The sequence below is a fragment of the Loxodonta africana genome, chromosome 5, assembly GCF_030014295.1.
Source record: "Loxodonta africana isolate mLoxAfr1 chromosome 5, mLoxAfr1.hap2, whole genome shotgun sequence".
Classification (NCBI taxonomy): domain Eukaryota; kingdom Metazoa; phylum Chordata; class Mammalia; order Proboscidea; family Elephantidae; genus Loxodonta; species Loxodonta africana.
The window spans coordinates 66,086,393-66,113,852 of record NC_087346.1 but is presented as its reverse complement, the minus strand read 5'-3'; the positions used below and the strand labels follow the sequence as shown (position 1 = coordinate 66,113,852).

Sequence of the window (27,460 nt, the reverse complement as noted above, 5' to 3'; positions counted from 1 at the left end):
CTTTCCCTACCCCATGCCGCATCATCTTAAAGGAATCTTTACCTGAGCCACCTCCACAACATTTCCTCAGCTGACAGCATCAACCAGCCAACTAGCACATTAAAATCATGGAATTTGGGAGTGGGAAAAACTATGGATACCTTCTCCACCAAATATCTCATTTTCTGAGGTCCAGAGAAGTAGAATAGTTTGCCAGAGAAGCAACACAATTCATAACAGATGTATTTAAATTCCAGATCTCTTGAGTCCCAGAGTAAGACTCTTCCACTCTGCTATTCTGATTTCAAGCAGAGACTAGTTACATTTCAGATACGTTGTTGAGAATACTTCTTTCTGTCTGGGAAGTTGGACACTCCACTAACCACTTAACAAGCTTTTAAAGACTCTGAACAAGAATCTGTCATTTTTAATATGAAAGAAAAGCTCAAAATTAGGCACTTTCAGTTCTTTGTGGCAGTAAACCACACCGGAAAGAGTTTAAGATGGTTCTGCATTATGTTACATCCACTACTGTGGCAGTTGTTGCTATTGTTGTTAGGTGCCATCAAGTCAGTTCAGATTCATGGTGGCCCTGTGTACAATAGATTGAAATGCTGCCAGGTCCTGCGCCATCCTCAACAATTGTTGTTTTCCTTGAGCCCATTGTTGTAGCCACTGTGTCAGTCCATCTCCTTGAGGTTCTTCCTCTTTTTTACCGACCCTCTACTTAACCAAGCACGATATCCTTCTTCAGGAACTGGCCCCTTCTGATAACATGTCCAAAGTACATGAGATAAAGTTTTGCCATCCTTGATTCTAAGGAGCATTCTGGCTGTACTTCTTCCAAGACAGATTTGTTTGCTTTTCTGGCAGTGCATGGTATATTCAATGTTCTTCACCAACACCACAATTTGAAGGCGTTAATTCTTTGGTCTTCCTGATTCATTGCCCAGCTTTCCCATGCATATGAGGTGATTGCCAATACCATGGCTTGGGTCAGGTGCACCTTAGCCCTTAAAGTGAGGCAGATAGATAGGGTTTTAGTGGGGTTCTATTTTGATGGTAGTTACCCTACAGCTGATGAGATAAGGAAGTAAACTATTAAAAGCGGTGGTCGTCATTTAATGCTCCAATTGGTTTGGTAATAAATAAAATGAGACGGTTAGGAACAAAAAGATCTTGAGAAAGAAATTGCAGTTGAAGTTTGAAAATTATAAATATAAGATGACTGTTAACCATTCATGTTGGGTTAACCATTCATATAGTTAATACTAAATAAATGTATATAATATACATAAATAAATAATACATAAATAAAGCAGTAGGGAAGGGGCGGGAAGAAACATAAGTTAGATTTCTAAACTAGTTTTAAAATTTGATGTTACTTTTTTTAATTGCCATAGGACTATTTTGTCCTACTATTATCCTTTCTTCCTCATTCCTAGTACCTTCTTTTCCACCTCTTTCTACTCCATCTCAAGATTTGAGAAGTTGTCTGCTTTCTAATAGGAGTGTCTGACAAATTCTGTCTTTCTTGTGATATAATGACATACACTCCCTATCCATTGCCCTGTGGGTTGGCAGTAGATTCCTGATTATTAGGGATTGACCTACAGCCAGTAGTGTGAGTATGAATGGTACTCCCACACCCTGGGCGGGGATCCTGAATGTATTTTGCTCCCAACAGTTGAAACTCCTCTTCATTCTGCACAGTACTAGAAGGGAAAGTATGAAACTATATAAAACTAAATTCTATAAAAGAGGTTATGGTTAAAAAAAATTATTTTTTTGAAGAGCTTCAGGTTAATCTACTTCACTCAAAATTAAAATACTGCATCCCTCTTTCTAGTGCTGTGACCTCTGATTCTAGCCCAGTTTTGCTGTCCTACAACTGCTCTATGAGTACATAGAGTTGTGTTGTGCAACTAGAATATGTAAACATTCAAATATGTGAGCCTTTTCTCATTATTGAGGCACCTTAATGTTTCACTTCCACGAGAAAATTGAATTTGAAAGTTTATACCTTTCTATAGTTACATTGAAGAAAATCGAAGGAATGAATTCATAAATGTTAAATTTCACCATGTAGGATACTGTTAGTGGACATTTTATGAATGGAGGTAAATTTTTTACAAAACTTATCCATCTTTCTGAAAATCCAAAACTGGTAAAGATGAGCTATTTCAAATTTTATGTCTTCCCCTTATTTCCCCTTGAGTAACAGCAACAACGAAATTGTCTATATGATAATATGATTAGTCTGTTATTTAGATTACCTCATAAACTAAAATAAGCCATTTTAGTATTTAGCTTCTATTTCGCTTATATCAGTTCTACAGAAGTAAATACAAATCGGCAAGCATTTTATGTGATATCAAATACCATATATATTTCCAATATTAATGATTTAATTGTTATACTAAACTGAAAAAAACAAACCTACTGCCATCAAATCAATTCCGACTCGTAGCACCCTGTGGGGTCTCCCAGGCTGTAAATCTCTGTGAAGCAGACTGCCGAATCTCCCTCCAGTGCAGCTGCTGGTGGTTTCGCACTGCCGCCCGTTCAGTCAGCAGTCAGTCACTTCACCCACTGCACCACCAGGACTTGACATATATTTTTTGTATCTCTGAAGACCACACTATTACAGATAAATTTAACATCTTAGAGAGAATTAAGTGCCTACTATGTTCCTAGGGCTGGATTGTAAGGATTTATATTTTAGACCATCATTGTCCGATAGAACTTCAAAGAAGGAAATGTCCACTATCTCCATGGTCCAATTCAGTAGCTACTAGCCACATGTGACTAGTGAGCACTTGAAAAGTGCCTAGTGTGACCAAGGAGCTGAATATATTTTATTTAAATTTACATAGCCACATGTGGCCAGCGGCTACCGTATTAGACCAAGTGGCTTTAGACCATTTTCATATAAAGTCCGGTATAAAATATCAATGTTCAATTGAGGAAAGAACGGTTAGAAAGAAGGCAAAAAAGGCCTTGGATATTGTGGGCAATAAAATGAATATCAAATCATTAATGTTTAATTGATGGTTTTCCTTTTCTCATCCGCCCTCTTTTCCTTCCTTGAGAAACTAGGACTAATACTTACTTGTACCTGTTGTCTGTGATCTGTTATGTAGAAATCCAGCATTAACCTTTCCATTGCTTATGATATTTTGGTAAAGCGTTGGGGAAAGTTTTGATCTCTTATTTGTAACAAGCTGAAGAGTATTTAAGGGCTTTCCATAGAAGACTAAGAAAAGCATATTTACACATATGTAAGAGAAAAAAATGGATGAAAAAAATAACATATTGACACTCATGGCTACAAACTTTGCAGTAGTTAGGAAACATCAGAAATATGAAAAATGGTGTTACACTTAGGTTTTTATGTGCCTGGAGGCAAAAGGCTCACTGCGACGGTGTCTGGTTTTTTTCCCTTCATTATTTTTGTTCTTGTGAACTAAGCATTTGAGAAGTGAGCAGTAAGTTGTTTTTTAGTTTAAATAAGAATTCAACTGAAAAATAGACATTTACTTCTTCTGATTTATCTTAAGTACAAAAACATGTAATTGTCTTTTTAAACACTAAGGAAATTTAAATATGAAACTAGGATAAACCTTCCGGCGTCTATATTCATAACTCATTTTGGAGTCCACAGAAATCCTGTGCTGCTCTATCTGAAATCAGGACCCTAACTGGAATCTACTTTATCACGTGGTTAAGAGAGACTCATTTTGACTTTGGTATAGCCATCTTTTGAGAAGCATGGACTGATAGGTCTGAAGAAAAATTCTAAATGGTTCTTACTAGCAAGGGATGACATTCATCCTCCTGCCTCCTACACGCAAACACACAAATCTCTCCTTCTCTGCTATTTCCTGTTACGTTTAGTAGCAACATCATCTACCTAATAAGCCAAGCAACTCAAGAGTCATCCTTAATACTTCTTTGTTCCTTGTCCCTCACTTCCTGTGCCCATCGAATCAGTTTTTAAGACCCGGCAATTTTAACTTCCAAAATAGTTCTTCATTCCATCTGTCTCTTAATTCCTTCTGTTATTCAAGGACTACGGAAATAGCTTCCTAAATTGATCTCTCAGCCACAATTTGCCCTCTGTTTTCCTGCCATTCAAATATGAATACATTTCTCTTCCATCAACCACTTAGTTTCTGTCACCTGTGCAGGATAAAATTCTAGCTCATTAAAGTACGGTATTTAAGGCCGTCCCTGAGTGGCCCCATATATTCTCCAGTTTCTTCCTTTTCCGTTTCACACCTAACTACACCATGTACACATTCTCTACATATGTATGTATTGCTATTGGTCTATTTATCTATATATATACCTGTCTATCTAAAGGCCATGTTATATTTTTATGCCATTATTCATGCAGCCCTCTGCCTTAAGACTGCCAAAGCTTTCAGGCATAGCCTATTTCAGAAGACTTCCCCCACCTTCCCAGTTCAGGATAACGACCTCTGTGTTGCATTGAAATGACTTGTTTTGAGGAGCTTATCTCTCCTACAGACCTCAAAATTTTGACCTATTCTAATTCATAGCTATATCCTTAGTGTCTACCACTATACCTGGCATATATTAGGTTCTCAATAGGTGCTTGTTAAAATAAACTGAGTATTAAATGTGGTTACTAAAGAATTTTAGTATACTCAGTGGTCTCATTTCAGATATGGGGTACAACAGTAATCTCTGGGAGAATTATACGTAAAATGAGGAGAAATTGCACCTCCTTCTCTGTTTTGTTTTAACTTTAAGAGTAAAACTACATGCTTGTCATTCATAACCTGAACGATCAACAACAAATGAAACCAATTTACTATAAAATTCTGCACTGCTTGAGAAAGTTTCAGAAGGGGCAGTGAAGTCATAACAGAGTATTCTGGAGGATGCTGGAAGAGCATATAGCTAACCTGACCCAAGTCCAGGCCTAGACATGTTGCTACTATATTATACAAGACCACCATAGAGGGGATTCCAAAAGCCCCAAACCCATTGCTGCTGAGTGGATTCCAACTTATAGCAACCCTGTAGGACAGAGTAGAACTGCCCCATAGGATTTCCAAGGAGCCGCTGGTGGATTCGAACTGCCAGCCTTTTGATTAGCAGCCATAGCTCTTATCCACTGCACCACCAGTGATCTATAGAGGGGATTAGAGACTGTGGATTGTTTTTGCTGTGTCTACTCTGCACAAATTTTGTATCAGTAAAGTGATCTACAAATTACAGAGCATTTACCATATATTTTTCCTCACTTAGAAACGTTCACACTTGGCATGAACTCTGTTACCCTGGGTTAAAAATTTTATTCTTTAGGTCATCAAGGGATTTTAGAACATATCCTATTAATTACAGCATGGTGTAATATAGAATACATTGGTCTCTAGTGAACTAAATGGGTACATAAAAGATAAAATCTCTAATCTCCAGAAATTAATCCCCTAGAAAGCAGCACAGGAAAAGCAATATATGAATACATAGTGTTATAACTTTTGTTTGAAAATTGAAATACCTTATTTGTTGGGGCCCATATCCTTAAAATGCATTATTAAAAATTTTTTTCCTAGTTCTGAGCTAAAAAATGAGTTATTTAGTGCAGCTGTCTTTGAAATTTGTATCTGTAATTTGAGTCGTGTATTAAAGGTAAAGAAAGTCCAAGCTAATAAAAAAAAAAAAAGCTAATAGTGATTATTTAATTCCTGTTGTTGCAATTGCTGAGTCTCACTTTCTGCATATTACTTGTCTGGGCATGAATATGTGTCACTTGTAAATGGTGTTTTTAGATTACGTTTTGTGCTGGCTTAGATTCATTTTAAGTTGAAGATTTTAGATTCAAACATTTCATCTGAAATAGCTTTATTTAAACCCAGAATTTACGCGAGTCTTTGAAAATTGAGTCTTGTAAACATTTAAAGTATAGTCTTCATGATCACATGCCACAATTTCATATGTTCAAAGTGTTAAATGTGTTAACTGGTGGTGGAAACTATGACTCATAGTTGTTGAGAATTTATGACAAAACACTCTAGCATCCTGAAAAGCTGCCTCTTATTGTTGCTGTATATGTGCAGTTAGTATATTAGAATCAGGATGAATTGCGTTCATAGGGTAGGTAAGATTAGAGTTAAAGGATAATAAAATACTTCTAAGGTTTTTATACCTTTTATTCAGACAAAAAAAATAGTATAGCATACTCTTAATTATGGTGTAAAGTAGTACCAAAAAATTAAAGGCTATCTTCAGCTTCCGAGTAAGTATGATAACAGGATCTCTGTAAGTACTGTCTGCTTCTAAGCCATTCTTCTTTAGTCCCTATTCTTTTCATTCTCTCACTTAATTCAGCTAAATGAAAATATACACATAGATGTTTTATGTGTTCATATACATACATTCACACACACCCAATTTGGTACTTCTTTTTTGGTGGCGTGTGTCAAGGCTTAGTTTACTTTCTCATTTGTTCTTCTACACTCATTATTGTTTTTAGCACTAAGATTCTTTCGTAAAACTTCATTTTCCACACCTGAAAACTAACTGTTCATAGCAAGTCTAAGAGAAGGAAATTGGGTAGTGGAGTGTGGAATAACCATGACCCTAAGGAACTCTAGTATACTTATTTGTACATTATAGGCTTTATTTAAATATTTACTAGCTGAGAAATTTGCAGATCAACCAATTAGATATTGAGTTTAATTTTATCCCACAAAAGTTCAATTGTTTAGATATTGAGTTTAATTTTATCCCACAAAAGTTCAACTGTGTGGTTGTAATAGTGAAAGTTTAGAATTTTGGTATTACAATCATAACATTGCAATGAAGGTGCCCACGCATCCATTTTATAAAGTGTGTGTCTTAGTCGTCTAGTGCTGCTCTGACAGAAGTGCCACAAGTGATGGCTTTAACAAAGAGAAATGTATTCTCTCACAGTCTAGTAGGCTACAAGTCCAAATTCAGGTTTTCAGCTCCAGGGGAAGGTTTTCTTTGTCGGCTCTGGAGGAAGGTCTGTGTCATCAATCTTCCCTTGGTCTAGGAGCATCTCAGCACAGGAACCTCAAGTCCAAAGGACATGCTCTGCTCCCGGTGCTGCTTTCCTGGTGGTATGAGGTCTCTGTGTCTCTCTGCTTGCTCCTCTGTCTCCAAAGAGATTGGCTTAAGGCACTATCCAATCTCATCAATACAACTGCCGCTAATCCATCTCGTTACATCACAGTGATAGGATTTACAACACATAGGGAAATAACATCAGATGACAAAATGGTAGGCAGTCATACAATACTGGGAATCATGACCTAGCCAAGTTGACAGATATTTTGGGGGGACACAATTCAATTGATGACAGTGTGTATCTAAATATTCTTAATGGATTCAGTGCACATGATTCAAGAGTTTTGACATTCAGAAAACTTTGTAATATATCCTATATATACTTAGGAGATCTCTTTGGTTTAAAAAAATAGCCCATCAATTTCTAGCTAAAGTAACTGTCTTTTATCTAGTGCTGCTATAACAGAAATACCACAGGTGGATGCCTTTAACAAAGAGAAGTTTATTTTCTCACGGTAAAGTAGGCTAACAGTCCAAATTCAGGGTGTCAGCTCCAGGGGAAGGCTTTCCCTCTCTGTCAGCCTTCTCATCAGTCTTCCCCCGGACTAGGAGCTTCTCTGCACAGGAACCCCAGGTCCAAAGGACGTGGTCTGCTTCTGGCACTGCTTTCCTGGTGGTATGAGGTCCCCAACTCCCTGTTTGCTTCTCTTTCTTTTTATCTCTTGAGAGATAAAAGATGGTGCAGGTCACACCCCAGGGAAACCCTCTTTACATTGGATCAGGGATGTGACTTGGCAAGGGTGTTATAATCCCACTCTAATCCTCTGTAACATAAAATTACAATCACAAAATGGAGGACAACCACACAATACTGGGAATCATGGCCTAACCAAGTTAATACACATTGGGGGGGGGGGACGACGACATAATTCCATCCATGACATTCCACCCTTTGGTCCCCAAAAAATTACATCCTTGCAACATGAAAAACATTCATCCTATCATATCATAGCAAAAGTCTTAACCCCAAGTCCAGAATCTAAAAATTTCTCTTCATCTGTGAAATCTAGAATACAAGTTAATCTGCTTCCAAAGGTACAGTGGCAGAACAGGCACAAGCTAGACATTTCCATTACAAATGGGAGAAACTGGAGAGAAAGAAAGCATAACAGGCACCAAGCAAGTCAGCAGAACACATTGCATTAGCCCTCAAGGCTTTGAAAATAAGTCTGTTCTCTGAGACAATTTACACAATAGCCCTACCCTCCAGACTCGAGGTGTTGGCCACTCTCCAGATTCTGAGTGGAGGCCCCTTGGCTTTAGGTGCACCATTCTCCTAGTCCATCTGAGTGGCAACTCCATCCTTAGAAACACCAGAGGCCATGGCTCCACCCTTTGAAACCCCTAAGTTCCTGGCCATACCTTTTGAGACTGAGACAGCTCAGCTTGTTGTGTTTCTTGTCTCTTCAGCTTCTGTATCCTGGTTTCTTGGCCTTTTGCTCCCTCGGGCCTTAGACCCACATCTGCCCTGCTGGGTCAAGTGTTCCAAAGCCCTATAGCTGCACCAATAAGTGCCCAGAGGCACCCTATTCCACTAGGAAGTCTCCTGCGCACAGGCACTCAGCTGTCTTGCTCAGTAGGTCAGCTTCAGCGCTGTCTGGCACTGGTCTCCTGGTTCTGCTGCTGCTGGTTCTGTCGCTGCCGCTTCTGTGCCACTGCAGGTTCTCTGCTGCTGCTGGCCCTCTGTCGCTGCTGCTCCTTTATCCATTCAGTTTCAAAATCACTTCCACATTTTAGGTATCTGTTAGAGCAGCTCCCCACTCTTGGTACCACATTCTGTCTTAGTTATCTAGTGCTGACAGTGTGTATCTGAATATTCTTAATAGATTCAGTGAACATGATTCAAGAATTTTGACATTCAGAAAACTTTGTAATATATCCTGTATATACTTAGGAGTCTGTGTTTGGTTTAAAAAAAATAGCCCATCAATTTCTAGGTAAAGTAACAATCCCAGGTTTTATTGATGCTGGGAAATGTGTACATGAGGCTTCATTGTACTCTCTTAATTTCGTGTCAGGAAATTTTTCATAATAAAAAGTTGTTTTTTTAAATCACTGGTTAGTACCATATTCCTGGAATCTGAACCAAATCTGAGGTGCTAGGATTATACATTCAAATATAGATAGAAAACATATTTGTGGTGTCTGGATCCTTCAAAAAGAGAAGCCGTTAATACTGGTAGGATACCTCACTGAAAATTAGTATTACCTTTCTTCTGTAGAGCAGAACAGACAGAAAAAGCTACCTTGTATCTTGTTAGTGCCTACTGGATAGCTTCCGTAGGTCATCTCAAAAAGCCAAGAAGCATTCCTGCCCAAATGGTCTTTAAGCATGGAAAAATGTGCCTCTCCACACATGCCAGTACAACATGCTGTTGGTAAAGGATGTATCAATAATTTCTAAAAAGGTTAACTGTATTATTTTAATTCAGAAATGAAAAACCCATGCTTTCAAGGACTAACCTTTCTTACAAGCATGACTGAGTAGCAAATTTTGGCTAAGAAGTTTAATCTGAATACATATATCTGCCATGCCATTACATGAAAGGAATATGACTAACAACATTTTAAAAGATATGTTGCAGCATACAAAAAGACTTAAAAAAAAAAAAAAAGATTCTTACTACTTCAATTAACATAGATCCCACCACTACCACCAATCATAGAAAACATACACACACAAAGTCTTCCTGTTCCCAGTAGTCATGGCAAGCTAGTTATCCAGTTCAAGTTTCTGGAGCACCAGTCCTCTATTACGACAAACCAGTAAAACATCATAAAGCACCCCCGCTAAACCCCCGTCCAGGTGTGGTACTGAGAAGATAATTACAGACCGAGAGTTCATCAGGGAGGAGTCCCTGAGTGGCACAAATGGTTAAGTGCTCCACTACTAGCATAAAGTATGGTTTGAATCCACCCAGCGATGCCTTGGAAGACAGGCCTGGCAATCAGCTTCCAAAACGTCACAGCCTTGAAAACCGTATTGCATAGTTCTACTCTGCACACATGGGGTTGCCATGTATTAGAATTGACACAGCAGCTAACGAGTTCATCTAGAGAAAGATGATTTATTGTTATATTTTTAAGAGGGATTAGTCAAAGTTGCATTTATTTGTCTTAGAGAAGGAACCCAAGAATTGAAAAAGTTTACTAGTTTAGTCAAAATAAGTTGAAGAAAAAGGAAACAAAATATAGCTACAACGGAGAGGAAATTTACACACATAAAATAAGAACAGTTATAAAGGCCCACCAAAGAACTGAAATTTGAATTAAAATTTATTTACAATCTTACAGCCTCTTTGCAGACGTAGCTGTGAAACAATGTATTAATTCTCTCTGTCCCTGCATTTATTGCTTAATATGGGATGCGAAATCTTTATTGCATGGAATCCCATCCAAGTAACTGAAAGTTCTCTACTCAAAATTTACTGAATAGGCTTTTTGTAAGTTCCTACTTTCCTTTTTAAGGTATTAAAACCATACTGGCTCCATAAAATTTAAGTCCTATCCTTAGCTTTGTTGGTTTTTCTGACCTATACATTGCAAGGCCATCTTTGTAATTTGGTTAAGTTCCCTTGGGAAAGTCTCTCAACAATTTAGCTTAGGGGTTTTATAACAATAAAATAAAAAGTAATTTGGTGCTTCTTGAAGTAGCAGTTCCTTCTAAGTAATCATTTGGGTATAATGTATAATGTTCATTAAATTTAAAGTGATATTAAATAAAACCATTGCTTGAAGCCTTGTGCAGTCCTTTCAAATCATTAATATGAAACCGAGAATTTTTAAAAATTATTTTATCATGAGACTTCCCTTTGATGCAATCAAATCATTAAAAAAAATCCTGGTAAATATTTTAATTTTCAAGACCAAAACTCTTTCTGTTAATTATGGTATTACTTGATACTCATGCTTATTTTTTATACAGCTGAATGCAGTAAGAGTCTGCTGTATTATGTCTATTCAAGTAAACACTGTTAATTTACTTCTCCATCAAGTGCATGGCCAGTCATCTTTCTATTGCTCCCATCTATTTAGAGCTTTGTCTCAGCATGACCTCCCAATTCTTCCAGCCCATCATCCCTTAACTGCTTTCACAGGCCTGGTTCCCATGGTGCATTTAACTAGCTTATTCATATTTCTTTTTAAAATCTCTAGTGAACACCTTCTAGCACAGGGAATAATTCATTGTATGAACTCCCTGTGCACACATTTGCAGACTAGTGAAAAAGAATCCCTCGCCCACCTTGATCATCTGCCACAATACATAAACCATGCCACTCTTCAGTTCTAGGTATTTCCCATGGTCTGCTTTCTCTAGTGCCAAGGAAAACCACAAAACCATGCTGATTGGTTCGGCTAGAATTCATACATTCCAGCCTAATCCAAACCCTCATGGCTTTCATGTGGTTTTTCCTGGCTCTTCACGATCCTTATAGTTGCACTTCCAGAATTTCTTTTCTCTTCTCAAGCTCCCAGCCCCACCTATGCCTCTGCCTCTCAGGTTGCCAGGAAATGAGTCACTTTTTGTTAACGGGAGTAATGTAGTTTTCTGACGTGAGTATTTTGAGATTCGCTCTGTATCTTCACCCTTTCCATCTTCCATCGCTTCTTTCTCTTTAAGAAGAAAAGGTTCTTCTTCTGTGCCAAGGTAATCATTCCATGTGTCCTCTGTTTTGTTTTGTTTCCAAGCATATTTTTTCCGTCAGTTTCCCCGTGATCACTGCTATCACTTGCAACTTCAGTCTCCCCTGTTCTACAGGCTTATTATCCACTGCCTAAAATCAGTGAATAATAGAGATTCCGCTTTGCTCAGAGATTCCGCTATGGCAAAGAGATACCGTTAACTCTCTCAATCCTTTTTTTTTTTTTTTTTCCATTTCTTAAACTTTTTGAAAGAGTAGCGTATGCTCATTTTCTCAACATGTACAACGTAGTCATCCTCTAACCCTCTGGTTTAGTGTCTGACCTGTTTATACAATGAAAATAGTCCTCTAACGGTTATCGGTGTGACTTTTGTGCAGCACTTATATTCATTCATTCATATTCACTCAGAATATATTTATTTTGTGCTTGCTGTGTACCACTTGCTAGATGCTAGATACACCTAAAAGGATAAAATCCTTTTGTTCAAAGAGCTTATAATGTAGGTAGGGAAATAAACAAGTAGAGAGAGCTGTGTTAGATAGTTGAAGAGTTATGAGGAGTTATCCATAAGGCAATATGAGTTTAAGAGAAGCAATGTCTAACTCAGCCTTTAGGCGACCTTGAAAGCTTTTGTGGAGCAGAGAGGCACCTCTTGAAGGAAAGAGAAAAGATATCAGGTGAAGAAGAGGGGAAATAGCATTTCTAGCAGAGAAGTATCTTTTAAGGTGGCACCTAAGAATTTATATGCTTTTAGTTATCTGTACATTTGATAAGCACAGAGTAGAGAATTTATTTGAGAAAGTAGATGGAGATGAGGCCATGGAACAGGGGTTTTTACCTGGGTTGACTTTTTAAATTTTTAAATCTGTGGCTTCGGAATATGAAGAGCTACTCCTGTAAATGTAGTCGAGGAGCAGGTTATTAAAGGCTTTGAATATTAAGCTAAGAAGGTTTTCAATTGTGTCTAAGACTCTAGTTTGAGGGAGTTTAAGAAATACAGTGACATGCTAACATTTTCGTTTCTGTAAAGTTTTTCTTAATGAAAGGAGTGAGACTGAATAAAAGGGAATTTAGGGGCCTGTGCAGTAGTCCAGGCATGAGAAGAATGGTAATCTATCATAGCAACAGTGGGGGTGAAGAAGAGAGGACAGGTCAGAAATATTTAGAAGATGGAATTTAGATTTTAGTCTACATTTGCCTCCTGGACCAAACCCCCTTGAACAAGGTGCACTGTACACAATCTTACGTGGTGTCCCACAGCTCTAGTGTTTATTCATCTCATTCTGGTGGAACTAAACTTCCTGTCTTGAATTGTTAAATATTTGTATAGCTGCCTTATCTTCTTCTACACGTTAAATTTTTTGAGCTTGGAACTGTGTCTTTGGATTTCCTACCTATTCTAGTAGCTGGCGAAAACCCTGGTGGCATAGTGGTTAAGAGCTACGGCTTCTAACCAAAAGGTCGACAGTTCAAATCCACCAAGTGCTCCTTGGAAACCATGTGGAGCAGTTCTACTCTGTCCTGTAGGGTTGCTCTGAGTCAGAATCGACTGGACAGCAACGGGTTTGGTTTTGGTTTATAGTACCTAGCACGGAAAATTTTACACATCGAAAGCATTCCAAAACTACTTGTTAGTAGTGATGCTTATATAGCATCCACTCTGTTCTACAGGAGCCTTGGAAGAAAGCCTTGGTGATCTACTTCCAAAAAAATTGGCCTTGAAAATCCTATGGAGCACAGTTCTACTCTGACACATGACTGGGAATCAACTTGACAACAACTGGTTTTGTTGTAAGGGCTTTGTATATATTAATTTATTTCATGCTTACAACAACCCTCTAAGGAATGCACTATTATTATATCCACTTAACAGCCAAAGAAAATGAGTCACAGAGAAGTTAAATTAGTTTCCTAAGGTCATACATCCAGCAAATGGTAGAGCTGAGACTCAAAATCAGGAAGTCTTGTTCAAGAGTCCGTGTTCTTAGCCAGTATCGCCAACTGCCTCAAAATTGAAGTCACGTTGTTTGAATGATAGGCAGATCTAAAGCAATATATAAAGTGTTCTAATTTCACAAGATTAAATGTAATATTTTATTTTTGTGGAACAACTAATGAGTTTGCTTTGTAATGTTTTTGTTTTAATCCTTTTAGAACCAATTCGAAGACATAAAACTTACCACAGTGATATCTTTAGCATCTCCAGTGAAAGTCCATCTATTATTTCCTCTGAATCAGATTTCAGACAAGGTGAGAGACATCTGAAACAAGCAAAATATTGTTTTTAAGAAACCACGATTGCTGTTGTGGTTTGATATTAAGTTGTGCTATGATGAGATATTAAAAAAAAAAAACCCACTGCTGTCGAGTCGATTCCAACTCATAGCGACCCTATAGGACAGAGTAGAACTGCCCCATAGAGTTCCCCAAGGAGCGCCTGGCGGATTTGAACTGCCGACCTCTTGGTTAGCAGCCGTAGCACTTAACCACTATGTCACCAGGGTTTCCGTGTTGAGATATAAGTTATCAAAAAGAATAATTCTATTTAAATTTTTAAAATTATTAAAACCCATAAATTATTAAAAGTTGCCAGTTATTCATTTTAACAGTATTAGGGGAACTTACTAGCAGTTTCATCAGACAACTATGCCATCATTTTCGTCATAGAAGAAATAATTCATGGTCTTTAAAAAGGACATGACTTAGATCAAATGAGTTTAATAACATGCTGTTAATTTGGTTATACGAATATTATTTGTAAAAATTGTGTGTCTGCAAATGCTTGAATTGTAAATGAGATTACAGTCATATTTCTATCACCTGTGTTACTATTCCCTTTCATTCACAATTAGTGCGAAGAAGTGAAGCTTCAAAGAAATTTGAATCCAGTAGTGATCTCCCAGGGGTAGATGAAACCCCAAATCAAGGCCAGTCACAAAGACCAAGGTACGTTGTAATGTGAAAAAGTAGTAATAATGTATTTCCGGTGGCAGGCTTTTCTTCCTTATTAGAATCAAGGAGAATTTTATTTTTATGACTCTCTTTCCTCTATTTTGTTTTTCCCCTTAGCTCCCCTTCTCTTTAAGATATCACAAACTAATTCATGTATGTGAAAGATATTTTAGTAGTTTGGGTTTTAAATATTAGAATCTTTCAATATCTGGATTGGCTTTGATTATTCATAGTTTGTACTTGATTTTTTAAATTGTCAACATGAATATAAAATCGCTTATTAACAGTTAGGAAGGTGAAGACATGGCATTAAAAATCTGCAAGAAGATAGTAAAGCCTGATTTCTAAGAGAACAGTACCTCTTTCAGAATATTGGAACATGGCCTCAACCAACAGGCTTTTAGTGAGCATTAGTTGTTGAATGAATAATGAATAAGTTACTAAGTAACCTATTTTTTTTAAAGTTAATTACTTACTGCATCCTTCATGACTTGAGAAGTGGTTATCTTGAATTTTTTTAAAGGCCCAATTTGGGCTCTTTAGAGTATGTTTTCATACTAAAATACTTAGATTTCTTGTAAAAGTGTTAGGTATTATTCTTGTGGTAGGCTTAAAATAGTGGTATTATAGCTACGTATTGATTTATTTTGGAAACCCAGGTGGTGTAGTGGTTAAGTGCAACAGCTGCTAACCAAAGGATCGGCAGTTTGAATCCGCCAGGCGCTCCTTGGAAACTCTATGGGGCAGTTCTACTCTGTCCTATAGGGTCGCTATGAGCCGGAATCGACTTGATGGCACTGGGTTTTGGGTATTAATTTATTTTGCTCAAACCAAAAAATGTCAGTAGTGAATATATTGATGTGTATCCTTTTCATGTGTGTAGAGGTCCCTTACATGAACAAAAGATTGCTAATCCTAAATATTAATCTGAAATCTGTAATGTGATATTAAAGAATCAGAGGTTTCTTTAGATTTTACTCCCAAAGTATGGGAATTCTTTTAAACTGTGTATCTCAGTTAATTTAATTTAAATGCCACCAAAAAGGAAAGAGCCATTTGGAAACGAACACAAACTTGCCCCTCAGCTACTTTTTTTCTGGCAGCCACTGTTTCACACCTGTAAACTCTTAATAGACCAGGCAACCCTAGCCCTGTGATTAAAACAGGCATTTTATCCAGGGTTTAGCCTCCAAGTAGTTAAATGAATTGTGCTAAAATTATTCCTTAATTAATGCTCCTGTTTTTATTACATTTATTTCTTTTTCTCTTTTCTCTTGTGCTTCTAAAATAATGCATTTTTTTTTTTTTTAAGTGAGGAAAGGTTCAGTAAGCATTCATTTACCTAAAGCATTAAAATTAACATTTTATTTTACCCTTGTTTTGATTTACCCCATTTTGGTAATTTTGAACAAAGAGGTAAGAGACAAAGACGGATCTGTACTTGATTATTAGTTTTCTTAATAAAGCAGAAACATTTTGGGATGAGCAGCAGTAGGAAGCCAATACTAAATTGTACTAAATTCAACACTAAATTTAAGAAGAATTTTTTTTTTAAAAACCACTTTTCTCTATATATCTGATTCAGAGAAAACCTGTGAATTGTTAATATGGTGCACTTTTTAGCTTGATGGAAAGCGGGATCAGAGAAAACAATTGGGAACACATTAGAATTATGTCTTAATGATTCATTTACAATCAATTTCTTATTGGTTCACTAGTTATTTAAACACATATTCCTCTAAAAAATAAATCATTTTCTGAGCCTTACTTCCATTTCCTTGACAAGAAACCTCAAAATTTTTAAAGAATCTTAGTTTTGATTGTTTCTTTATTTTAAGGAAACATTAACATTCAGGCCACCTTAAGTCACCAAATCCACGTTTTAGGAATAATCTATCTTTTCTTCCACACTTCCTGAGAGGGGGAAAACACACTGTGGTATTTATGGCACCTGAATTATAGATATTGGCATAAAAAAATTTCAAAGAGAAGTGGATTGTTGTGTGTGTTATTTCTAATGTAAGATGCTAAACTCTACTTCCTTTTGATTAGTCCAGTCTCTTTTTCGTTCCCACAGAAATACACATTAACTAAAATGCTGTGTACATTCCTTATTCAAGGGCAGAACTTTCTGAATGTGTACAAAGGTTTTTGGTAATATCCTTAACATGCCAGTACACAATCAGGAGGCCCTGTTTTGTTCTTTAAGTCACATATTTGTGAGCTCTATAAATAGTGCTGTATTTATACATGTTGCATGCTTCTTCAGAAAAATTTCCATTCCCTTTAGCTAAAACGAAATGGCAAAACAGATCCACACAGTGCTATTGATTTGTATCATAGGGGGTGGGGGAAGATTAACAGGAAATTATGAGTCAGATGCAATAGAATGAGTAATTTTCAGTTTCTGAGCTATCAAAAGTGTCTTTCAGTGACCAAAAAAGATATTCAAAGCTGTTTTCCAAAGAGTAAGCCTTTTTATGTGTTAACTTTTGAAGTGCAGTTTATACATAGTCCATTCCTACTGCGTCTGTGCCTGTCTGGTTGATGAGATAATTTTTATTTTCTGACTCAAAACAACCTAATTATTTGTTCCAAATGATCTTCTGGGCCTTTGGTTTTTTCTTTTGTTTTTTGTCTCTCAGACTTTTCAGTCCCTATAGAAATTTCTACCAGATATTGTTTTGGGAGAGATAAAATAATAGTCATTTTTGCTCTACCTGTTAGCATCTCTACTATAATACAATTTGAGCAGGAAGGCTAATATCTTTGATTGAATTACAGTTTAAATTAAAATGTATGGATTTAAATTCATATTATTACCCTTGGCTCCCATTAAGTGAGGGTGAGTCATAAAGTTATAGCCAGTCATTCACTCAACAAATCCTTACTGAGCACTTAGCTTGTGCAAGGTACTTTTAGGCACTGGAGATAGTATTGTGAACAGGACAGAGAAGGTCTCTCAAGGAACCTTCTAGAACTGAGAGATAGACAATAAACCAGAAAAAAATAAGTAATGGAATGTCAGATAGTTATGATGATTTGAAGAAAGATAGAGTAGACAAAGGGGATAAGGAATGCAGGGGTATGATATGAGTTCTGTATTACACTGGTAGGGTGATCAGAGAAGGCCTCTGAAGAGATGACATTTGAACAGAAAACTTAGTGAGATGAGGGAGTGAATCACGTACACGTCAGGGGGAAGAGTGGTATTCTAGACAAAAGGAATAGCAAGTGCAGAGACCTTGCATAAGAGTGCTGTGTTTATACATGTTTCATGTAAGATGAGTCCATCATAGGGGAATATTAAGAAGAGCAGTGTGGCTGGGGCAGATTGAAAAAGAGGACAGAATGGATGGTAACCAGATAACCAGAACCCAAAACAGGTGTCCCAGAAGGTAACCAGAAGTGCCTACCAGTGAAAGGGAACAGAGGTAACTAGGACCCAAATCATATAAGGTTGCAAAAGCTAAGGTAAGCACTTTGGATGTTATTCTAAGTGCCATGTAAAACTATTGCAAAGTTGAAAGCATGGAGAGCCATGATCTAATTTACATTTTAATGGAATTTCTCTGGTCTTTCTGTGAAAAATAAATTGTAGAAGTGGAAGACCAGCTAGAAGGAGATTATAGCAATCCATTTGAGACTAGCGCAGCATAGACTAGGTTGTAGGTGATGAAGAAGAGCCAGATATGGATATATGCAAGGTTGTGCCTTCAGGATTTACTGCTGGATTGAATGTGGGGTTTGCAAGAAAGAGGAATCAATGATGACTCCAACTTGTGCCCTAAACAGCTGGTGAACGGTGCCTCGATCTATTCAGAGAAGGTTGGAAGTGGAGGAAAAGTATCAAGAATTTGATTTTAGATATTTTAGGTTAAGATGTATATTTACATCCAAGTGGAGCACTCACCTAGGCAGATAAATAGAGTTAGATTTCAGGGGTAAGACTGGAGTTGCCAGTATACATTTCCAAATTATTAGAATATGTAAGGTATTTAAAAACATAACTACATGAAATCATGTAGGTATAGAGTATATATGAAGACTAGAAAAATCTAGAGACCTGAACACTGTGGTAGTCTGACATTCAAAACCCCATGTTGTTGTCAAGTTGATTCCAACTCTAAGCAACCATATTAGACAGGGTAGAACTGCCCCATAGGATTTCCAAGGCTGTAATCTTTACAGAAGCAGACTGCCACATCTTTCTCCTGTGGAGCAGCTGGTGGGTTCAAACTGCCAACCTTTTGGTTAGCAGCCGAGAGCTTAACCACTGCACCACCAGGATTCCTTAATCTAATATTAAGAGATTAGAAATGAAGACGTAGCCAGCAAAGGAGACTAAGAAGAAGCCAGTGACGTAGAAGGAAAATAAGAGAATACAATTCCCCCAGAAATTAAGTATTTCAGAAAGGAGAATTGAGCAGCTATGTCATATGGTGCCTAAAAATAATATAAAAAATGAAAATTGGGAGCTGTCCTTTGGCTTTGGCAATATTCATGGAGACCTGTCATTTTAGTGACCAGTTTTGTTTGAACAAGACCAATTGTGGCTGTACCAGTTCCAACTCATGGTGACACTATGTGTGTTAGTGTAGAAATGTGCCTCAGAGGGTTTTCAGTGGCAGATTTTTTCAGAGGTAGATTACCAGGCCTTTCTCTCAAGATACCTCTGGGTGAACTTGGACCAGCAAACTTTCAGTTAACAGCCAAGTGCATTAACCATTTACACCACCCAGGGACTGCTTGGAAACCCTGGTGGCATAGTGATTAAGTGCTATGGCTGCTAACCAAAAGGTCGGCAGTTCAAATCTACCAGGCGCTTCTTGGAAACCCTATCAGGCAGTTCTACTCTGTTCTGTAGGGTCACCGTGAGTCAGAACTGACTTGACGGCAATGGTTTAGGGACTGCTTTGGTTGAATATTGAGGATTAGACTTGAGTGACCTGAGTTCAAAAGACAGTGGGAGATAAAATGGAGGTAAACTTTAGACAACAAATTTGAGGATATGTACTCTAAAAGACAGCAGAAAAATGGTGTGGAGAATAGAAGGGGAAATGAAACAAAGGAAGACTTTTTTTTCTAGTTAGGAAATACTACAGCATGTTTGTATGCTAATGAAAATAACCTAATATGCTAGATTGTTGATGCAGAAAAAAAGATAATTGCAGGAGCAAAGTCTTTGAGAAGAAGGATGGAATCCCATGCACAAGTGGAGATTTGGGCCTTACAGGAGTATAGGAAATGCATCCATTGTAACAGGACTGAAGACAGGACACATGGATATGGGTTTGGAAAGCTTGGTGGTCAAAGAATGAGGAAGCTATTTTTTGATTGCTTCTTATTTAACAACAACAACAAAAAAAAAAACATTGAATCAAAGTCAATCAGTTGAAGGAGGATGAGAGAGACAGTATTAGAAATTTGAATAGAGAGGAAAAAGAAGATGTAAAATACTTCTCTCAGAAAACACAGTTTGTCAGGCAGTGATGAGGGCCCAGTAAGATCAAGTATGATTCTGCATTTTCATGAGAGTTTCATGAGAGGTTGAATACAAGGGAGTCATTGCAGTGATGGACATTTGAATCCAAGCAATGTAAGGGCAAAAGAGGGGTAATAGCTAAAGAAAAAATGATCAATGGATTAAAGTCCTGATAGAGTTGATGAAGGAGTCCCTGGGTGGTACATACAGTTAAGCACTCAACTCTTAGCTGAAAGGTTAACTGTTAGAACCCACTGAGAGACTCCTTGGGAGACAGGCCTGGTGATCTGCTTCCAAAAAGACATAACCTTGGAAACCCTATGGAGCATAGTTCTACTCTGACACATATGGGGTCTCCATGAGTCGGAATCAACTCAATGGCAACTAAACAAGGGTCAGTGAATTATTTAGTGAGTGTATAAGTGCTACGGCTGCCAACCAAAGGATCAGCAGTTCGAATCCACCAGGCGCTCCTTGGAAACTCTATGGGACAGTTCTACTCTGTCCTAGAGAGTTGCTATGAGTCAGAATCGACTCGACGGCACTGGGTTTTATTAGAGGAAGTGAGGCAGGAAAAATAAGGAGATTATACAGAGAAAGTGTTGGAAGTATGAGATGGAGCTGACTCAATGGCACCTAACAACAACACAGTTATATATGTTAATAGCCAGTGTGACCATGGAAATAAGTCACTGGCTGATGTGGGAAGGAGGCCAGAGTGTTGGAAGAATTCTCAGTTTATATATTACCACCAAAAATGATGACAGGAGTAATAGTGGAGAAAAAGACTGAGAGACACTTAAATTTTTAATGAATAAGGGGAGCAACCAGAAGAACAATAAATATCTAGAACAAAGTAGAGTGGTGGTTAGTATGATTTCATGGCATATACTTCAGAGGAGCTGTAGGTTATTGGAAGAGAGGAGTCAACAATGGTCTGAAAACTGAAGTAAGATCGGAGAATCTCCAGCTCTCCTCCAAGCTCAGTGGTCCAGGCCTATAGGAATAAAACAGCCCCTATTTGAGAGAATTGCCCTGGTACCAGCCTTCAGTGGACAGCTGGAATGTTCAGAGAAGAAGTGGAAGGTTTAGGTCTACCCACTAGAAATATGACAGCATAAAGCATCAGTACATTAGAAGTGGACTGAAATGTTACTGTGTAGTGCAAGGAGTCTTCTGAAATGAAAAAATAAGATGTGTTTAAATTCTCGATACCTTAACATGTTTTTCTGATTACCCTTAAAATAATTATTTCCCCACACTTACTTTTCTCCTTTTTTTCCATATAGCAGACAATATGAAACACCCCTAGAAGGCAACTTAATTAATCAAGAGATCATGCTAAAAAGGCAAGAAGAAGAAATGATGCAGCTGCAAGCCAGAATGGCCCTTAGACAGTCTCGACTGAGTCTGTATCCAGGAGACACAATCAAAGCATCTATGCTTGACATCACCAGGGATCCCTTAAGAGAAATGGCCCTAGAAACAGCCATGACCCAAAGAAAACTTAGGGTAAGTTGACTTCCCAGGTTATGACATCTAAACTTGGTCTTGCAATTAACTGTTAAGCAAGGTATTTTTTAAAAATTGCTATAGATATCCTATCCTAAAGTTGCCTGTAGATGAAATTGAAATCCCATGTTAGTTTCCATTGGAGTTAGCTCTCTTATTGGTTGGTATTAAAATAAATATTTAGCTGTTTTCATTATTTCATTTTTTAAATAACATTCTTTTTATTGTGTGCCGTTGAGTTGATTCTAACTCATAGCAACCCTATATGACATAGTAGAACTGCCCCCATAGGGTTTTCTAGGCTATAATCCTTAGGAGCAGATAGTCTATCTTAACGATGTATTTTTAAAGTATATTCATGAGCCTCAAAGTCAGCTGACTTTATTCAATGTTATGGGGGAATTATTATTCAACATTAAAAATTTTATTATCCCACAAACCAAGAATATCAAGGATAAGGAGATCCAAGGTTGGTTCAGAAGCTTAAGAATGGTATTAAGTGCATTCCCTCTTTCTGCTCTGCCATTCTCAGAATTTTGGCAATAATCCACTCCATAGTAAAGAATGCATTGGCTCCAAACATATCCTCACCTAACAACATCTAAAGACAGGAAAGGAAACTTGCATCTTACATTTTTGGGGGAATTTTATTATATTCTTCTTGTGGGTTTATTTTTTTCAACATGTCCTTAAATATATTTTTATAAGCTTAAGTTCAAAATGCACATATTGTTTTGTAACCTATTTTCTCATGTAAAATGTTTTAAACATTTTACAAGTTCTGTAATATTGTTACTGTCTGTGAAGTACTCCATTATGTAAATTTATCACATATCATAACTTCTTTAATCAGTTTCCAGTTATTGGACATTCTAAATATTTCTAATTTGTTGTTGCTATTATAAGCTCTGATGAGCAGCCCTATAGCTAAATCATTATTCATATATTCCTCAAAGTAAAATAGCAGAGTCAAAGGCAGGCGTTTTAAAACAATTTATACACATTGTCAAATTGCCCTTCAGAAGGTTTGTACCAGCTTATGCTTCCTGCGATCATGCAGATTCCCCTATATTCTTTCCAACTCTGGGTATTACCTTTCTTTTTTTTTTTTTGCCATTAACAATTTGATGAGTAAGGTAATATCTTATTTGCTATTTATTTTAAAGATAACACTTCAAACGCAAAATATATTTAAGTAAAAGTGATAAAATCTAGAAGGATTTTTTTTTCTTTTTTCCACACAAAGAAAGTATATTATTCTGTTCTGTTTTTGTTGTTTGTTTCAATGAATTATCTTAAACACATATTAGTATGCCCTAAAAGAAGTTGATAGAATTCAAGTTTCACTCGTAGAGTTTTAAGAAGGTAAAAACATTTTGGGCAGTGAAAATTGCATAGAACTCAAGTTATTGGATTCTGTTGGATTCAAATTAGATTCTGTTCCTTAGAATGATGTTATAGGACTTTATGTAAATTTTTAAAACTTTTTCTACCTCATTGTACTAATTTTTAAAACATGAAATTGAGCTATGATTTATAAGATACCATCCAATTTTAAAGTTATTAGATTCCAATAAAATATAAATAAACTGATTTTAAGCTAAAAGGAAGAAATTCCACTTGTAACCAATCCTAGAAGTGGGATTGCTAGATCAGGAGGTGTTTCTATTTCTGGCTTTTTGAGGAAGTGCCATACTGTTTTCCATAGTGGTTGTACCGTTTTACAATCCCACCATCAGTGTATGACTTCCAATCTCCTTCCCCACAACAACCTCACCAGCATTTGTTTTTTGGGGTTTTGTTTTGTTTTTGATCAGTGCCATTTTGCAGGGGTTAGATGGTATCTCATTGTAGTTTGGATTCTCATCTCTTTAATGGCTAATGATCACAAGCAACTCTTCTTGTGTTTGTTAGCCGTCTAAATGTTTTCTTTGGTGAAGTGTTTATGTCCTTTGCCCATTTTTTTGATTGGATTGTTTGTCTTTTTGTTGTTGAGGTGTTGAAATTGTCTATAATAATTTTGGGGATTAGACCCTTGTCAGATATATCATTACCAAAATTTTTTTCTGTCTGTAAGTTTTCTTTTTACTCATTTGGTAAAGTCTTTTGATGAGCCTAAGTATTTAATTTTTAGGAGGTCCTAAAAAAAAGTTATCTTGTTTATCTTCTGTTGTTCATGCATTAAAAGAGTCCTAATATGTGAAGAACAATTCCACAGTTTAATTAATATTCTTTCACAAAACATAAAATTTTAGTTTTTTTTCTATTTCCCTTTTGCTGCTAACATGTTTTGACCTGATCAAACCCTGTTGTCTTAGTTGATCTTTATTAGACTCTATGTTTCACATGGCAAACCATTTTCATTGTTTCCTCTTTATTTCTAATCTTATTTGAAGTGTGCCTAACTGGTTTGTTGAGTATTAATAAACCCTTAATGTTAAACTTTTACTGAAATGGTATGTTTCACATGTTCCACACAGTTAAATGGATAGAATTCCCACACCAAACAACCGAGTTAACTGCACAGCCAACTGCAAAGAAGAAACCAACAAAAATAAATCTCTAATAGCCTCCATTAGTTCAAACACACACATATACACATACTACCTGCCTTTGGCCTTAAGATTAGCTCTGCTTTTATTCTACCTTTTGCCCATTTGAACATAATTATTCAATATATTCTCAAGTTTGTTCCCACTTGAAATCTAACTTCTTGTAAGTTACCTCCTAATCCAATTCTCTCCTCTTGGCTGACACCTGCGTGTATGACTTGATTTTATGCACAACAGGTAGAGGGAAAGAGTAGACTGAGAAGAGTAAATGCAGAGTGCAGACCCCACGTTCCGTATGTCCTGTGTCCTTAAGTTATTTTCTTGCTAGGGGCAGGAGTAGGGGTCAGAGATTATGTGGTACCTATACTATCCCTATTGTTGTTAGTTACCATTGAGTTGATTCCAACTCATGGCAACCCCATGTGCATAGTAGAACTGCTCCATAGGATTTTCAAGGCCATGACCTTAAAGAAGCAGATCACCAGGCCTTGTCTTCCTAGGTGCCTCTGAATAGGTTTGAACTGCCAACCTTTCAGCTAGTGGTCAAGTGTTTAACCATTTGTGCCACTCCTAGTTATCACTATTTTGAACAAAAAAAAGTGAGTGTCACATAGTTCCAAGAACATGATTACAAATAAATATGTATATTTTATAGTCACGAAATAGATTTGCCCTTTAGCTATGACCTGTCTTAAAACAAATTCGCTATCACTCTCTAAAACAATGAGATTCCATTTAATCACATCACACGTTAGCATTAACAAACCAAATCTTTATAAGAGCTTGATAAACCTCTGTCACTTCAATAATTTAGACTACCACTTTTTTAGTGAAATCCTATAAAACAATATAAAGCAAGGCATTAAGTTTCACATCACTGGTAAAAAACGAAACTGATTTCTGCTTAAACTGGATGTAAGACACAATTCTTTCCTGTTCTTTGTAAAGTCCACTGTACTTTTTGTTGAAAGTTTGTATATTTGTTTCAGATCATTTGATCTGGTGGCTTTATGTGAAGCTTATTATTACCTTATTTTCTTCTGAAGAAAGATATAGAATAAATGTTTAAAAAGATTGATTCTACTTATGTCAATTTGGCAGAATTTCTTTGGCCCCGAGTTTGTGAAAATGACGATTGAGCCATTTATAACTTTGGATTTGCCACGATCTATCCTTGTAAGTAATGAAACCAATTTGTGTCACTCTTAAAAAATTTCATTAATGATTTTTTTTAAACACCAGTTAAAATTCTTGTAACGTTTATTTTAATAAATGCCATTCATTTCTTTCAATTTTAGACCAAGAAAGGGAAGAACGAGGAGAGCCGAAGAAAAGTAAACGTAATGCTCCTGAGTGGGCAGAGACTGGAACTGACCTGTGATACGAAAACTATATGTAAAGATGTATTTGATATGGTTGTGGCCCATATTGGCTTAGTGGAGCATCATTTGTTTGCTTTAGCTACCCTCAAAGGTATCAAGACATTTTAAATTCAGGGTATGGAAACTTGGCCACAGGCTGACTTCCTGTGTCCTTATTATCATGCCTGACCTCATTTTGTGAAATGCTAACTAAATGGACAAGTCAGCATTAAGAAGGAGAAGTGAGTAGAAAACTCCCTTGCATCTCCCACCAGGTGCAGTTTTAATAGCCGTATTTAATAACTGGATTTTTTAGGCAACTTCTGCACCTGACTATGAAGACTTTTTCTTTGATTTTTGCAATATAAAAGTAAATTATTATCTTTTAGTGATCATTTTATATGTTAATTGCCTACATATGCACTGTAGAAGTTAGTATCCTGCTAACGGGATTCAGAAAATCCAGGAGGACCCTATTGCTAAATTTCCACGTCAACTTTAGTCTATCCTAGAACCACACAATGGTTTTAAAATGCTGTCAGTGGTTGACTGAAAATAAGTCATTTTACATCTTTTTTAAGCATTACTTATGCTGAACTCTGGGGGTGGGGGTTGCAACCACAGTGTTCTTGGAGCGCAGCTCCTGTAGAGGCCTCTCTGATTATCAGTTACAGCAGCCACGGGAACAGGAAACCCTGTGGAGATGATCTTCTCTCTTTAATAAATCATTATGCTTTTAAAATAACTGTTTAATATTTCAAATTTCTATTTCCCTAGAAATTTATCTTAGAAAACTTAGACAACCAAATATCTTAAATGGCAATCCTACCAAATGATCCTGAAGCTATACAAGATCATAATGTCTTTATCATAAAAGAAATGTTTTATTTCCTTCAACATAATTTATCCAATTCTTATTCCGTTAAAACTAATAATTCATTCTATAGAGTCATCCAATAAATTTTCAATTGTTCACAATTATTCTATTACTTTACTTATTTGAATATCTATCTATATGAAGATATTCAATTAATTAGAATTCTGTTTTAACTATAGTACGCCTAATTTCTTACCTGTTCTGGATAAATGAGGTTTTATTGAATAATGCTTTTATGTTGAGAAAGTCAATGACTATTAAATGAGGACATTAAAAGACGTAAAATAATGACTGTTGTTCCTCCTAGATTTTAGTTGATAGCTCAATTAAAAAAAAAAAAAAAGCTAGTATTTATTGAATGCTTAACATGTGCTAGGTTTTACCAAGTGTTTTATATCCATTAGGTCATTTGATCCTTACAGCAACCTTATAAAGCAGGAATTAGCACTGTCCTGATTCTGCAAACAAGAAAATTGATTTCTAGAGAGGTTAAATCATTTTTTCAGTGCCACACAGATAGTAAATGGTGTGGCCAGGAGTTGAATCCAGGTCTGTCTTCAAAGCCCCCATTCTTAAAAGAATGGGCTATATTGCCTCCCATCTACATGCAGGACCTCAGAGGACCCTGCTGTACTTCTTAACAATCTTGTGATTCCTCTATGATGCTATTCTGTGTAAGTCTGGTAAAAAATTAAGAAATCAGAAGGCAACATTATGGCTTTTTTTAATCTGAACATTTTTCTCATTCTGTTTTAGATAATGAATATTTCTTTGTTGATCCTGATTTAAAATTAACCAAAGTGGCCCCAGAGGGATGGAAAGAAGAACCAAAGAAAAAGAGCAAAGCCAGTGTTAATTTTACTATGTTTTTCCGAATTAAGTTTTTCATGGATGATGTTAGTCTAATACAGTGAGTGCACAGAGTTTCTGTTTTGTCTTTTTGGCCCATGATCTTTTAATTGTTTAGTTTACT

General features: G+C 36.7%; 1 protein-coding gene across 11 annotated transcripts in view; it reads left to right on the top strand.

The window, feature by feature from the left end:
- Window positions 1-27,460, top strand: part of PTPN13 (protein tyrosine phosphatase non-receptor type 13) — a 278,545-nt gene that overhangs the window by 162,828 nt on the left and 88,257 nt on the right. For 8 of the 11 annotated variants that reach the window (XM_064285603.1, XM_064285605.1, XM_064285604.1 and 5 more), the window contains 6 exons: window positions 13,903-13,998; window positions 14,601-14,694; window positions 21,475-21,697; window positions 25,351-25,425; window positions 25,548-25,722; window positions 27,244-27,397. In XM_064285603.1, the coding sequence (XP_064141673.1) occupies window positions 13,903-13,998; window positions 14,601-14,694; window positions 21,475-21,697; window positions 25,351-25,425; window positions 25,548-25,722; window positions 27,244-27,397 (817 nt within the window). The remainder of the gene's footprint in view (window positions 1-13,902; window positions 13,999-14,600; window positions 14,695-21,474; window positions 21,698-25,350; window positions 25,426-25,547; window positions 25,723-27,243; window positions 27,398-27,460) is intronic. The other 3 variants (XM_064285598.1, XM_064285602.1, XM_064285600.1) reach the window with 2 other exon arrangements.